The sequence below is a fragment of the Rhinoraja longicauda genome, chromosome 3, assembly GCF_053455715.1.
Source record: "Rhinoraja longicauda isolate Sanriku21f chromosome 3, sRhiLon1.1, whole genome shotgun sequence".
Taxonomy (NCBI): Eukaryota; Metazoa; Chordata; class Chondrichthyes; order Rajiformes; family Arhynchobatidae; genus Rhinoraja; species Rhinoraja longicauda.
The window spans coordinates 86,440,004-86,455,727 of NC_135955.1; the positions used below are offsets into that span (position 1 = coordinate 86,440,004).

General features: G+C 45.5%; 2 protein-coding genes across 2 annotated transcripts; both read left to right on the forward strand.

The window, feature by feature from the left end:
• The first annotated feature begins 3,287 nt into the window (after positions 1-3,287).
• On the forward strand, positions 3,288-4,672 carry LOC144592147 (uncharacterized). Its single transcript, XM_078396567.1, has 2 exons — positions 3,288-3,767; positions 4,331-4,672. Exons 1-2 carry the CDS (start codon positions 3,344-3,346, stop codon positions 4,432-4,434), a joined length of 528 nt encoding a protein of 175 aa, XP_078252693.1. The 5' UTR covers positions 3,288-3,343; the 3' UTR covers positions 4,435-4,672.
• LOC144592146 (protein mab-21-like 3) lies at positions 4,646-14,681 on the forward strand. Its single transcript, XM_078396566.1, has 4 exons — positions 4,646-4,665; positions 9,640-9,856; positions 13,102-13,279; positions 13,362-14,681. The coding sequence occupies exons 2-4, from the start codon at positions 9,678-9,680 to the stop codon at positions 13,593-13,595; spliced, it is 591 nt and encodes a 196-aa protein (XP_078252692.1). The 5' UTR covers positions 4,646-4,665; positions 9,640-9,677; the 3' UTR covers positions 13,596-14,681.
• Positions 14,682-15,724: the final 1,043 nt, after the last annotated feature.

Here is a 15,724-nt window from a genome sequence, read left to right on the forward strand (position 1 = left end):
TGATCAAAGATGATTCCAAGATTCCGGATGTGAGGGGAGGTGGATACTGGGAGACCATCAATGTTGAGGATGAAGTTTTGGGTGGATTTGGTGAGCGTTTTTGGACCAATGATGATGATTTCAGATTTGTTGCAATTGAGTTTGAGGAAATTTGATTGAAGCCAATATTTTATTTCAGTGATGCAGTTTGTCAGTGTAGAGTGTGTGGTGGGGGAGATTGACTTGGTGGAGATGAGGAGCTGGATATCATCGGCGAAGCAGTGGCAGTTGAGACCATGACGGCGGATTAATTGACCAAGGGGGAACAGGTAGAGGATGAAGAGGAGGGGGCCAAGGACTGAGCCTTGGGGGACACCTTGGGGGGGGGGGGGGGGGGGGGGGAGGGGAGCGGTGGGGGATTTACAGTTGTTAATGGAGATGAACTGGTGTCTGTCAGAGAGGTAAGATTTGAACCAGGATAGGGCTGTGCCGGTGATGTTAAGGGAGATTTCAAGTCGGGTGAGGAGAATGGAGTGATTTATGGTGTCAAAGGCGCCGCTGAGGTCAAGTAGGATGAGGATGTTGAGGTTGCCATGTGACAATAGACAATTGGTGCAGAAGGCCATTCGGACCTTCGAGCCAGCACCACCATTCAATGTGATCATGGCTGATCATGACAAATAAAGCACTATCGACACTGTTGATAATTGAGCTCAGGAAGGCTCCTTGGTCAGCATGGACAAGTTGGGCTGAAGGGTCTGCGTCTCTGCTAGACATCTCTAAATATGATTTTTGAAATTTAATGCACTTAAATATATCTTCACTGCTTATCTAGTCAATCCTAAAATAAACGCCAGCGCTTTTTTTTGTTTTGTTTTTGTGTTAACCTAAACATTAACCTAGTTCAAGAGACAGGGGTGTCAAACTCATTTTCACCCTGGGCCACATCAGCATTATGGTTGCCCTCAAAGGGCCGGTTGTAACTGCCCCCCCCCCTTTCCCCTACTCTTTCCTCACCCCCCACCCCCCACATTCTCTCCTCCCCCAGCCCCACTCTCACTCTCCCCCAGCCCCACACTCGCCTCCACCCCTCCTCACCCACCCCCGCCTCCCTAACTCTCTCCTCCCCTCACCCCCCTCCCACCCCTACCCCCCCTCCACCCACTCGCCCCACCTGCATTCTCACCGTCCCCCTCCCCCCCACCCCCACTGTCCCCCTTCCCCCCAACCCCCCACTCTCTTCCCCCACCACCACCCCCCTTCCCCCCACACTCCCTCTCTCCTCCCCCCACCTCCTTTCAATCTCATTGTCCCCTTCCCCCTCACCCACCTTTTCCTCCCTCCCCCACTCCCCCCTCTTCCCTGACCCCCACTGTCCCCCTTCCCCCCTCCACCACTCTCACCCCCCACCACCATCACCCCTCCCCTGCTGTCCCCTTCCCCCCACCCCTCCTCATCCCCACCCATACTCTGCCCTCCTCCCCAGTCCCACTCTCCTTCCCTCCCACCCGCACTCGCACTCTCCCCACCCCTCTTTCCCCACCACCCCCCTTTCCACCACTCTCTCCTCCCCAGCCCTCTCTCCCCCACTCCTCTCCTCCCCCCACTCACCCCCCCCTACCCCAACCCACCCCTCCACACACTCGCCCCACCCCCATTCTCACTGCCCCCCCACCCCCACTGTCACCTCTTCCCCACCCCCACTGTCCCCTTCCCCCCACCACCACTGCCCCCCACCCCCTCTCCTCCCTCACTCACTCCTCCCCACCCCACCCTCACCCCTCCCTTTTCACTCACTGTCCCCTTCCCCCCACCCACCTTCTCCCACCCTCCCCCTCACTCTCCCCCTCCCCCCTCTCCCCTGACCCCCACTGTTCCCCTTCCCCAACCACCCCCCCACCCCTGCTGTCCCCCTCCCCAGTCCCACTCTCCCCCTACTCTCTCCTCACCCACTCTCCCCCCCCTTTCCCCACCACCCCCTTCCCCCCACTCCCCCCTCCCTCACCCCCCTCCTACCTCCACCCTCTCCTCCCTCCACCCTCACCCCCCTCCTACCCCCACCCTTCCCTCCCCCCACTCGGCCCCCACGTCCACTCCCCTCCGTGGAGCCGTTGGCGGCGAAAGGCACTTACCGAGCGTGCAGGGAGGAGGAGGGAGCTCCAGACTACTCGAGAGGCGGGCGGCGGAAGTGGGACTACTCGAGGCGGGCGGCGGAGGTGGGACTACTCGAGGCGGGCGGCGGAGGTGGGACTACTCGAGGCGGGCGGCGGCGGTGGGACTACTCGAGGCGGGCGGCGGCGGTCTGGGAGCGTGGGGAGGGGAGAGAGGCGCGGCGGGAGGAGGCCGCCATCTTTCTGAAGTGGCGACGCCGCCATGGGTGGAAGCGGCCGCTGGAGGAGGAGGAGGAGGAGGAGGAGGAGAAGAGGCTGCCCGCTGCGCTGCGGCCTGTGTGCGGTAACGGTGCTGGGCCCGGGCGGGAGGGGGGACTCGAGGGCGCCGTGGCGTGGGTTGAAGGGACGGAAGGGAAGGATGAGTGGACCAACAGGTCCGACCATCTCCCTCCTGCTCGGGAGTGTCCCCCGAGTGTGAGGGGGGAAGCGTGAGGGGGGGGGGGGGTGGGGTGTGAGGGGGGAGTGTGAGGGGGTGTAAGGGGAGAGTGAGGGGGTGTGAGGGGAGAGTGAGGGTGTAAGGGGAGAGTGAGGGGAGAGTGTGGGGAGTGTGAGGGGAGAGTGAGGGGGTGTGAGGGGAGTGTGAGGGGGTGTGAGGGGAGAGTGAGGGGGTGTGAGGGGAGTGTGAGGGGGTGTGAGGGGAGAGTGAGGGGGTGTGAGGGGAGAGTGAGGGGGTGTATGGGGAGAGTGAGGGGAGTGTGAGGGGGGAGTGTGAGGGGGTGTGAGGGGAGTGTGAGGAGTGAGTGAGGGGGAGTGTGAGGAGTGAGTGAGGGGATTGTGAGAGGGGAGAGTGAGGGGGGATTGTGAGGGGAGAGTGAGGGGAATGGAGGCGGTGATTACGGGCGGCTCCGCTAACGGCGTCCATCTTGTGTGTGCGAGTGAGGAGAGGCCGAGCGTGCAGGGAGGAGGACGCACAGCACTTGGAAAAATGTGTTTAGAAATGAAAGTTTGAAAGTTAAAAATGTCTGTAACTTAAAAGATATTCGACCAGTGACAATTAAGCTCTCGCGGGCCACATAAAATGACGTGGCGGGCCGGATTCGGCCCGCGGGCCTTGAGTTTGACACATGTGGACTAGGATGTCCGTTCTGTGCTATCAGTTGCACAGGAAGTTCAACTGGTGTGGGAAGGCTCGCAGCAAACAACACACGTCGCAGCCAAGGGTTTAAGAACCGCTACAACATATCCGCAGGACGATGGATCCGAATATATTTGCAAGGATTGACCGATTAGAGAAGCCCCTGCAAGAATATTACGGAAGAATAATCAGGAAAGATTCAGACAAAAAGGAAGTAAAACAAGCTTTGCAGTCCACGCTGAAAAAGATGCTTGAATTTATTCATGAGCGGGACAAGTTGTTTGCAAACTACTTCATCCAAGTTGGGAGCGTCGCAGACGGAACCAAGGCAGAGGCAATTGATGAACTTGATGTCCTCATTCCCCTACAGAAGGACAAACTCCAGGTTGCCCCTGTTGATCACCATTTAGACCTGTTTGAAGTCAATGAGCATGTTGGTGGAGAGTGGAGACGGCTTTCTCACGATGAAACCATTTTCAGGTTGTTTCATTTGGTAAAGGAATACAAAGATCTTTACTACAAGCACGATCATGGCTTTCAAGGTAAAAAAAAAAAAAAACTCATCTTATGTAAACAGCTTTAGGCAATCGGTTTGAACAACAGTGAACAAAATAGCAAACTAATCTAAACAATGTCAGAGTTTAAAACGATTATTTACATTCTGTTATGATTACATGAAACAAAACATTCACTGTTGCTAAAGTTAGACACAAAATGCTGGAGTAACTCAGCGGGACAGGCAGCATCTCTGGAGAGAAGGAATGAATGGGCGACATTTCGGGTCGAGACCTTTCAGACTGAGAGTCAGGCGAGAGGGAGACGAGAGATCAGTGGAAATGGGGTTTAGGAACTAGGGGTACTCTAAGGTCGGTGAGGCTGAGGTTGGGAAGGGGGGGGGGGATTTTTTAATGTGCAGTCATACCCATGTAAGAGTACAGGAATGCATAACTTATTTATTGTGTATTTATAATATAGTTTATTGTGTATTATATGTCATAGCTGCTTTCTGGCATCTCTCTCTCTCTCTCTGTTTACATTACAAAATGTTCCATAATGGTATATAATCTCCATTTTTTTCTCCTCTTTCTGCATGCCGTTTCTTCAGCACGCCTTCTGCCACTAAGAAGCCATGTCCTCACATATTCTTCGGGGTTGAATTTTGACAGAGGAGGTCCCACCAACTTAATAAATAGAAGAGTTGAGAGATGATCAATTTGAAGTCTTGCACGTTGAGGTGACATGCAGAAATTCATGCCACTGAAGCTTCTTTCACATTCTGCTGTTGATACCGGAATTGTATTTACAGCCGTTACCAGCTGCTGAAAATCTGCAGAAACTATCTTCCCTTTAGATTCCTTGAATTCTCTGAAGGCTCTGAAACAAAGCCGACCATTTAAGCCAAATTGTTCTGCCATTTCTTCTACATCATTATCCCCAAAGGTAAAAAGTGAATCTTCTGGAATATTGTTAATATCTAAATATTTCAACTTGTTAATTAACTTTTTACATTTATCATTGGAAGCTGTTGTAGATTCAAGCAGCCTGGATTTCATATTATTGACCAAACTCCTCAAAAACCATTGTTTATGTATAGTAGGTACTTTACCAGCTCTCAAATTTATTCCATTAAATATCATCTGGCTTGTTGCTTTCTCCACTTGAGTATAACATTTTCCTGGCTTCTCTATTTGACATTCAAGAACCTTGATAGTTCGTTTAATTTCCTCATGTGCTTTACTAAGTGCACAATTTTGGTTCTGCAGTTCAAGTGACAATTCAGACAACTCTAGCAAACCGTCCATCAACAAGCCCAAATTATTTACGAAAGCTGATGACTCTAATACTTTTTTCAGCCCCTCGTACTTTGCTCTCTCTGCACTAGATCTTGAAGCATCACAGTGTGCTTTTTCAAAATGCTCCCAAATAGCTTTATAAGACTGCCACATTGCCTTTACAGTTCGGTAAGACGAAGCAACCCCTCTCACACTGAAAACACGACCAATTTTCAACAGTTGACAGTGAAGAGCCTCAGCACATGCAGTTAACTTATCCTGATTCTTAGGAGACCTATGATATAAGGAATACAATTTATCACAAAATATCTGAAAATGATTCAAACCTGCAACTTCATTTATAGCATCACCTACACCGAGTTCAAGCCTATGACTGGCACAGTGCCAAACAGTTGCATTAGGGAAATCATCAAGAAATAGTTTTGCAACCCCAGCATTTCGTCCTAACATTACTGATGCACCATCAGTTACAAGTAATATCACATTTTCCTTTAGGTACTGTATTGAAAAACCACCTCTTTGTAAGCAACTTAGAAGCCCATCATATATAGATTTTGCATTTGCACCAAGTTTCATATGTTCTAAGTCAAAATAGAATGATATAGGTTGGGAAGATTCACCAACTGCTGCTCTCAAGCAGACTACCAGAACAGTTTTCCCATTAATAGTAGTAGATTCATCAATCTTAATAGACATTTTAGATTGTTTTGAAATTATATTTTCCACCATTGTCTTTCGCATCTGGTTTCCTATGTGGTGAGAAACATCTGCACATGACTTACGAGAGTGTAGAAGTCGATGCCGTTTCTTTCTTGCAGTTCAATATCAGAAGACATATCTGTGTAGGGCCTACCTTTGTGTACAATATTATATAAAGTTCTAAATAATCAACCGTTTTTGCTTCGTCCTTTTTCAGTGACATAAACACTACATTTTCGATTGCTTTTTTTAAGCTGTTTCATTGATTTTTTAGCATCTGATATGAGCATCACTATTTTTGTGCTTAAAAATCTTTTTTCTTAAACTCATTAACTGTTTTGCTTTGTCATCACTCACTCCTACTACATTAACACTGCACCACTCACGAGACAAATGAATTCCTTGTGTTCGTTCAAGTCCAAGATGACACTTGCTGCATACACTACATCCTAGTTTTCTGTTTTTAACAATTAGCAAGGGATATTCTTTCTTTTTTTAAAGTACATTTCTTGTGTCCAACAGTCTGGAAGATCACATTTTTCAATATCTTTTGAAATGTTTTCACATACAGCATCAGGCGAAACAACTGCATCAGTTACATTATCATTTTCAAGTAATTTTGCCTTCTTTTCTGGCTGAGTGTTTTCATTATCATTTATTTCTTCATCGATCTGAAGACGCTGTCTTTTAAAGTATCTCTATGCTCATTTACACAGGGGTACACAAATCTTAAATTTATAGATAATTGATAGTGATTTGTTAGTGATATATAATAAAATTTGATAGTGATATATAATAAAATATTTCTGCTTACACTATTGTTTTGCTAAATAAAACCACCCCCAATAAAATATTCACCACTCACGATTTAGGCTGGAAAAAACTATTGGTACTACTTATTCAATTTTCTCCCCATCCATTCTAATTTAACTGAAACAACTGAGGCACAGCGGCAGAGAGGCACAGTGGCACAGCGGCAGAGCGGCAAATAAAATAACGTGGAATAATAAAATAACGTGACTTTACCTGAGCCCGTGCTCGCGGTCCGGTAGCCCTGACAGTGAGTTTAAGAAATTCTCCCTTGAATTTTATTCAAAAGAACGCGGTGTCATTAATACATGGTCAAAACACAATTACATTTACTGAGGAATGTGGATCGATGTATTGATGACATGTTGTATAACTACTACCTGTTAACAACTGGCTGTTAACAAGTGCTAACAGTGGCAGTTATCAAATCGTTTTCGTCTGAGTTAAATAAAGCGATAAACGACTCGAATCTTTCTGCAGTACTCATTAAACCTGAGCTGGAAATTGAAAACTAGGGGAACACCGTCCCCCTGCGTACCCCCCCATTTCCATCACTGCGAGAGATATGGAAGGATGAGGTGTGGAAACGACAGATCAAAGCAGATGTTGATAAGGGAATGTAGAGTGGTCCATTGTTAGCTGATCGGAAGGTGACAACGAGGCATACATACATACAAATTTAATCGGGGACAGGAGAGCTAGGAGAACTAGGGTGGGGGGAAGGAGAGAGAGGGAAAGCAAGGGTTACTTGAAGTTAGAGAAATCAACGTTCATTCCGCTGGGTTGTACACTGCCCAAGACTGGGTATTGTGTAATGGGGAAGGGTTAGTTAGCGATCTTGTTGTGCAAAGCCCCTTGGGCTACAGTGACCATAATAGAAACATAGAAAATAGGTGTAGGAGGAGGCCATTTGGCTCTTCGAGCCAACACCGCCATAGCTGATCATCCACAATCAGTAACCCGTGCCCAACTTCTCCCCATATCCCTTGATTCCACTAGCCCCCAGAGCTCTATCTAACTCTCTTAAATTCATCCAGTGATTTGGCCTCCACTGCCCTCTGTACGGATGGACAATGGCACGGTTAATTCAGAGACTAGGGTCCTGAACTTAAAGAAAGGAGACTTTCAAGGTATGAGATGGGAATTGGCTAGGATAGACTGGCAAATTATATTTAAAGGGTTGACGGTGGAGATGCAATGGCAAAGATTTAAAGACTGCATGATGAATTCCAAAAATTGTTCATCCCTGTCAGGCAAAAAAATAAAACGGGGAAGGTGGCTCAACCGTGGCTAACGAGGGAAATCAAGGAAACAGAAACATAGAAAAATAGGTGCAGGAGTAGGCCATTCGGCCCTTCCAGCCTGCACCGCCATTCAATATGATCATGGCTGATCATCCAGCTCAGTAACCTGTACCTGCCTTCTCTCCATACCCCCTGATCCCTTTAGCAAAAAGGGCCACATCTAACTCCCTCTTAAATATAGCCAATGAACTGGCCTCAACTACCTTCTGTGGCAGAGAATTCCACAGACTCACCACTCTCTGTGTGAAGAAATGTTTTCTCATCTCGGTCCTAAAAGACTTCCCCCTTATCCTTAAGCTGAGACCCCTGATTCTGGACTTCCCCCAACATCGGGAACCATCTTCCCACATCTAGCCTCTTCAACCCCTTAAGAATTTTATATGTTTCTATAAGATCCCCCCTCAGTCTTCTAAATTCCAGCGAGTACAAGCCTAGTCTATCCAGTCTTTCTTCATATGAAAGTCCCGCCATCCCAGGGATCAATCTAGTGAACCTTCTCTGTACTCCCTCTCAGGCAAGAACGTCTTTCCTCAGATTAGGAGCCCAAAACTGCACACAATACTCCAGGTGCGGTCTCACCACGGCCCTGTACAACTGCAGTAGAACCTCCCTGCTCCTAAACTCAAATCCTCTTGCTATGAATGCCAACATACCATTCACTTTCTTCACTGCCTGCTGCACCTGCACGCTTGCTTTCAATGACTGGTGCACCATGACACCCAGGTCACGTTGCATCTCCCCTTCTCCTAACCGTTCACCATTCAGGTAATACTCTGCTTTCCTGTTCTTGCCGCCAAAGTGGACAGTGTTAAATCAAAGGAAGAGGCATATAAATTGGCCAGAGGAAGCAGCAAACCGGAGGACTGGGAGAAATTTAGAACTCAACAGAGGAGGACAAAGTGGTTAATTAAGAGGGGGGGAAAAGAGCATGAAAGAAAGCTTGCGGGGACTATAAAAACAGACTCTAAGAGCTTCTTTAGATATGTAAAAAGGAGAAGATTAGTGAAGACAAATGTAGGTCCCTTACAATCAGAGACAGGTGAATGTATAATGGGAAACAAGGAAATGGCAGAACAGTTAAACGAGTACTTTGGCTCTGCCTTCACTAAGGAAGACATACACAATCTCCCAGAAATACTAAGGGACCGAGGATCTAGTGGGAGGGAGGAAATGAAGGGAATCCACATTAGTCAGGGAATGGTGTTAGGTAAACTATTGGGTCTGAAGGCAGATAAATCCCCAGGGCCTGATGGTCTGCATCCCAGAGTACTCAAGGAGGTGGCCCTAGAAATCGGGGATGCATTGGTGATCATTTTCCAATGTTCTCTAGACACTGGATCAGTTCCTGTGGACTGGAGGGTAGCCAATGTAACTCCACTTTTTAAGAAAGGAGGGAGAGAGAAACAGGGAATTATAGACCAGTTAGCCTTACATCGGTAGTGGGGAAGATGCTTGGAACGTGGCAATTTTAATTAAATGTTTGAGAACTGTAATGTGCCAAGTCAAGGGATAAACATCCGTTCCTTAATTCTACAATTTTATTTGAAAGTAAAAATAAAGAGTGATTGAATACTGGAAGCCCACCACGTCTGACCTTCCGACAATTTCCCAAATATTGGTCCCAGATGATCAATGCTGCTGAATTGCAAACATTTATTTTTATCTTTAGTAGCAGATGTTTTAAAAGTTACCATTATCATCTACAATATTACATGTGTTCGTTCAATTTAAATGAAATTAATGTTTAGCTTGCTATTGCACTTACTTGCTATCCAAGCATTTAACTAATGATCAACTTGTGTTTGCAGTTAGAAAAAAGAGTGTGTTAGCTACGGCTTTGCCTCTGATGATCAACTGGATAAATATTGACCTGGTACTTTGCATTGAAAATGCCCTATCTTTCTCCAATGTGAAATGGCCTTTCCCAAGCTGGCTGTGTGGCAAGTCAAAATGGCTGAGCTTTGAACGACAAGAGCAAGTCAAAAGCATTGGGATAGATATGACCTGTCAGGGATTATACTGGAGGTAAAAAATATTGTCGTGTCTTCGTGTCATTAAATAGTTGTTTAATTGAACAAATAATTAATCTCGTAAGACCCTGGATAAAAGAACAGTGTATCCGCAAAGATAGATACAAAAAGCTGAAGTAACTGAAATATAGACCTTGACTGTGTGAGTTTCCTCCAGATGCACTGGTTTCCTCCCACATTCCAAAGTCGTTCAGGTTTGTAAGTTAATTGGCCTCAGTAAATTGCTCCTTGTGTGTAGGATGTGAAAATGGGATAACATAGAACTTGGTGTACCAGTGACCGATGGTTGTCTTGGACTCGGTGGGCTGAAGGGCCTGTTTCCATGCTGTATCTCTGAACTAAAATACTAAACTAAAATTATTGGAAGATACTTCACAGAAGTATAATCAAACAATAGGTGCAGGAGGAGGCCATTCGGCCCTTTGAGCCAGCACCGCCATTTAATGTGATCATGGCTGATCATTCTCGATCAGTACCCCGTTCCTGCCTTCTCCCCATACCCCCTGACTCCGCTATCCTTAAGAGCTCTATCCAGCTCTCTCTTGAATGCATTCAGAGAATTGGCCTCCACTGCCTTCTGAGGTAGAGAATTCCACAGATTCACAACTCTCTGACTGAAAAAGTTTTTCCTCATCTCAGTTCTAAATGGCCTACCCCTTATTCTTAAACTCTGGTCCCTTGTTCTGGACTCCCCCAACATTGGGAACATGTTTCCTGCCTCTAACGTGTCCAACCCCTTAATAATCTTGTACGTTCCGATAAGATCTCCTCTCATCCTTCTAAATTCCAGTGTATATAAGCCTAGTCGCTCCAGTCTTTCAACATATGATAGTCCCGCCATTCCGGGAATTAACCTAGTAAACCTACACTGCACGCCCTCAATAGCAAGAATATCCTTCCTCAAATTTGGAGACCAAAACTGCACAAAGTACTCCAGGTGCGCTCTCACTAGGGCCGTGTACAACTGCAGAAGGACCTCTTTGCTCCTATACTCAACTCCTCTTGTTATGAAGGCCAATATTCCATTGGCTTTCTTCACTGCCTGCTGTACCTGCATGCTTCCTTTCAGTGACTGATGCACTAGGACACCCAGATCTCGTTGTATGTCCCCTGTTCCTAACTTGACACCATTCAGATAATACTCTGCCTTCCTATTCTTACCACCAAAGTGGATAACCTCACACTTATCCACAATAAACTGCATCTGCCATGCATCCGCCCATTCACACAACCTGTCCAAGTCACCCTGCAACCTCATAGCATCTTCCTCACAGTTCACACTACCACCCAGCTTTGTATCATCTGCAAATTTGCTAATGGTACTTTTAATCCCTTCATCCAAGTCATTAATGTATATTGTAAATAGCTGCGGTCCCAGCACCGAGCCTTGTGGTACCCCACTAGTTACTGCCTGCCATTCTGAAAGGGACCCATTTATCCCCACTCTTTGCTTTCTGTCTGTCAACCAATTTTCTATCCATGTCAGTACCCTACCTCCAATACCATGTGCTCTAATTTTGCCCACTAATCTCCTATGTGTAACTTTGTCAAAGGCTTTCTGAAAGTCGAGGTACACCACGTCCACCGGCTCTCCCCTGTCAATTTTCCTGGTTACATCCTCAAAGAATTCCAGAAGATTAGTCAAGCATGATTTCCCCTTCGTAAATCCATGCTGACTCGGAACAATCCTGTTACTACTTTCCAAATGCTCCGCAATTTCGTCTTTTATGATTGACTTCAGCATCTTCCCCACCACTGAAGTCAGACTAACTGGTCTATAATTTCCCGTTTTCTCTCTCGCTCCTTTCTTAAAAAGTGGGACAACATTATCTACCCTCCAATCCACAGGAACTGATCCTGAATCTATAGAACATTTGAGAATGATCACCAATGCGTCCACAATTTCTAGCGCCACCTCCTTAAGTACTCTGGGATGCAGACCATCAGGCCCTGGTGATTTATCAGCCTTCAGTCCCAGCAGTCTACCGAACACCATTTCCTGCCTAATGTGGATATCCTTCAGTTCCTCCGTCACCCTAGGATCTCTGGCATACATACATACATACATACATACATACATACATACATACATACATACATACATACATACATACATAAATATCAATCCAAGGAGGGAATTTTAGCAGGGGATATGCAAAAATTGGTCAAGCTAAACTGACAAAACAATTAAAATGAAAAATAACTGACATGAAAGAATGGATTGACTGGGCTTATATTCACTGGAATTTAGAAGGATGAGAGGGGATCTTATAGAAACATAAAATTCTTAAGGGATTGGACAGGCTAGATACAGGAAAAACGTTCCCAATGTTGGGGGCGTCCCGAACCAGGGGTCACAGTTTAAGAATAAGGGGTAGGCCATTTAGGAAAGATGAGGAAAAACTTGTTCACCTAGAAAGTTGTGAATCTGTGGAATTTGCCACAGAAGGCAGTGGAGGCCAATCCACTGGATGTTTTCAAGAGAGTTGGATTTAGCTCGTAGGGCTAATGGAATTAAGGAATTAAGGGAGATGGAGAGAAAGCAGGAATGGGGTACTGATTTTGGATGATCAGCCATGATCATATTGAATGGCGGTGCTGGCTCGAATGGCCTATTCCTGCACCTATTTTCTATTTTTCTATGTTAAATAATGATTAAACACTGACTGCTTATACAGTATTATTATTGTATTACTGTTTGTCCAACAGATGCATGGGCACTGAGCACCCAGTGCTACCTAACAAATATTATTTTGTTTAGAGATACAGCGCGGAAACAGTCCCACCGAGTCCGCACCGACCAGTGATCCCCACACACTAACGCTATCCTACACACTGGAGACGGTACAATTATACCAAGACAATTAACCTACAAACCTGTATGTCTTTGGAGTGTGGGAGGAAACCGAGGATCCCAGAGAAAGCCCACGCAGGCCACGGGGAGAACGTACAAACTCCTTACAGACAGACGGCCATAGTCAGGATCGAATCCAGGTCTCTGGCGCTGTAAGGCAGCAACTCTACTGCTGTGCCACTATGCTTTATAATATAAAAATATAAATATAATTATAATATTTATATTATATAAGTATGATTTATAAAATAAATATAAAGCATATTTATATTACTCTGTTAACTCCGGGTGTGAATCACAAACTCCCAGGCACAAACGTGAGTTAGTGTGATTGATAACCAAATCAAACAAAGGTATAACTACAACAATCATTCTTGTTTCCATAGACCTTCCTTCTCAAGAATCGATGCTTTTGTATTTGGAAAGATAGATGGTAAAGGTGGCTATCGGAAAAAAGCCTTTAAAATCTTAAAATCTCTCAATAGTTATTATTGGACCGTGGATCAACTGTGCAGTGACTACCGAGGAAAGACAAAACCTTTTCTCAACTGCTTTTTTATGAAGGTAGGTTTTTCGTTCAGTTATATTCTAACTGTCCTAACTTTACAAGCCTGTTCAAATGTCTCACTGTTCCTTCCTTTTGCAGTTTCTCTATTTACATACAAGAGAAAAGTATCCAGAACCTCATCAGTGGAACTCGTTGGCAAAGTCATTTTGCAACTTTTTGGACGTTTTAAACGACTGCTGTAACCAGAAGTGCCTGTATCACTATTACCACACCGATGTGAACCTTTTTGAACGTGTTGCAGATAAAACCTTTCAATGGTTGCAAGGAAAAATACACAATATTCTGGAAGATCCAGAAAATGAACTCGACTAATCTGCTTGGAAGTAGGAACAAAAAGAAATCATGGCATTTAATTCAAGTCCCAAATGATTCCTACCTTCTCCAGCAGCTCGATCCATGCACCCACCATCCTTTGCGTGAAAAAGGTTACCCCTCAGATTATTAAAGACTCAAAAGTATAATCGTTCTAGATTTCTAGATGCATGTTGAATTCTGCAGTTAAAGGCTTGGCACTAACATAAGAGTATTTTGAATTGTTAAATGTTATTCCATGCAAATCATCGCTCTTTATGTCAAGACGGCACGATGGCGCAGCGGTAGAGTTGCTGCCTTACAGCGAATGCAGCGCCGGAGACTCAGGTTCAATCCTGACTATGGGCGCCGTCCGTACGGAGTTTGTACGTTCTCCCCGTGACCTGCGTGGGTTTTCTTTGAGATCTTCGGTTTCCTCCTACACTCCAAAGACGTACAGGTATGAAGGTTAATTGGCTGGGCAAATGTAAAAATTGTCCCTAGTGGGTGTAGGATAGTGTTAGTGTGCGGGGATCGCTGGGCGGCTCGGACCCGGTGGGCCGAAGCGCCTGTTTCTGCGCTGTATCTCTAAATCTAAATATCTAAATCTAAAGAGTGTTTTATTGTCATGCTAGATCAAGTGGACCCGTTGGGCCCAAACCTCTACTGCATTGGTGTAGCACCCTCTCCTCCCCCCCACTCCCCAGGAACAAACAAACAAACAAACGAGAGTTTTAGTATATAGATGTCCCGAAATGGAACAATGAAATTCTTACTTGCAACAGCACAATAGATATGTAAACATAGTACTCAGTGGACACCATAATAAGCACCAGTGTTGATCGCTGACGATTCATAACCATAACTCCTATCCCAAGATTCCTTTGAGTTCAGTCAGAATTGAAGGATTCTCCTGTGGTTATCTTGTGAGACATAAATTTCATGGGAAACCCAAAATGTATTTAATTCACGTGCAACATCTCTCCATGAAGTTCTATCGAAAGAGAAACCTACAACAGTTTAGCATTAAGTATAAGCAAAGGGGTCCTTTATAAGGAGCACTTTAGCCATGCTGGACTGATTCTGTTCATTTTTTTAAATTGTATTATTTAGCCTGTCAATAAATCTTAAAGTTAGCCAATCGTTTGTATTTTCCATGAATTAAAGTATTCTGAATGATTACAAGAGTCACTTAGAAAGGCCAGGTGGACAACTGATAACAATCGAACCATTCCCAGTGTACATATACATGATAAGGGAATAACATTTAGATAAAGCTAGTAAGTCCAATCAAAGATACTCCGGGTCACCAATGAGGTAGATAGTAGTTCAGGACTGCTCTCTAGTTGTGGTAGGGTGTTGTTCAGTTGCTTGATAACAGCTGGGAAGAAACTTGGACGAAACTATAATTCCACGTGAGGAGCTTTGGGCTGTTATGGATATCGTTCTTAAGTCTTTGGTACAAAATAAAAATATTTAGGAAGAACATTTAAATATGTAGTTAATTATCAGAGGCGCAGTTGGTAGAGTCGCTGCCTCACAGCGCCAGAGATCCGGGTTCGATCCTGCCCTGGGATGCTGTCTGTGTGGAGTTGGCACATTCTCTCTGTGACTGCAATGGTTTCCTCTGGGTGCTCCGGTTTCCTCCCACATTCCAAAGATGTGTAGGTTTGTAGGCTAATTGACCTCTGTAAATTACCACTAATGTGTCGGGAGTGGAAGAGAAAGTGGGGTGACATAGAACTAGTGTGAAAAGGGGATCGATGGTTGGCGTGGACTCGGTGGGCTGATGGGCCTGGATCCGCACTGTAGCACTAAACTAAACTAAAATCCTGAATTGTAGGAGTTGCAATTAACTGTAATCGACCACATTGTTGTTATGTTGTACTGATCTTAGTAACATCTTTGGGATGGGATGGGGGGGGAGACGGTAAAAATGTGGTGTGGATTGCACATTTAGGAGATGGACAGGAGGTCCTGGAGATTATTTCTCCTACTGCTATTCACTAGAGGGTGTGAGCTATAGGCAGAGGTTGAGTAGGCTGGGTCTCTATTCCCTGAGCGCAGGAGGATGAGGGGGGATATGGAGGTGTACAAAATCATGAGAGGAAAAGATCAGGTAGATGCACAGTCTCTTGCCCTGAATCGAG

Bases quoted from the DNA above. Each gene is read 5' to 3' on its own strand.
- LOC144592146 (XM_078396566.1), top strand. From the start codon at position 9,678: ATGATCAACTGGATAAATATTGACCTGGTACTTTGCATTGAAAATGCC. The intron at 9,857-13,101 runs GTAAAAAATATT...TTGTTTCCATAG, and splicing joins TGTCAGGGATTATACTGGAG to ACCTTCCTTCTCAAGAATCG. The intron at 13,280-13,361 runs GTAGGTTTTTCG...TTCCTTTTGCAG, and splicing joins TCAACTGCTTTTTTATGAAG to TTTCTCTATTTACATACAAG.
- LOC144592147 (XM_078396567.1), top strand. From the start codon at position 3,344: ATGGATCCGAATATATTTGCAAGGATTGACCGATTAGAGAAGCCCCTG. The intron at 3,768-4,330 runs GTAAAAAAAAAA...CCGTTTCTTCAG, and splicing joins GCACGATCATGGCTTTCAAG to CACGCCTTCTGCCACTAAGA.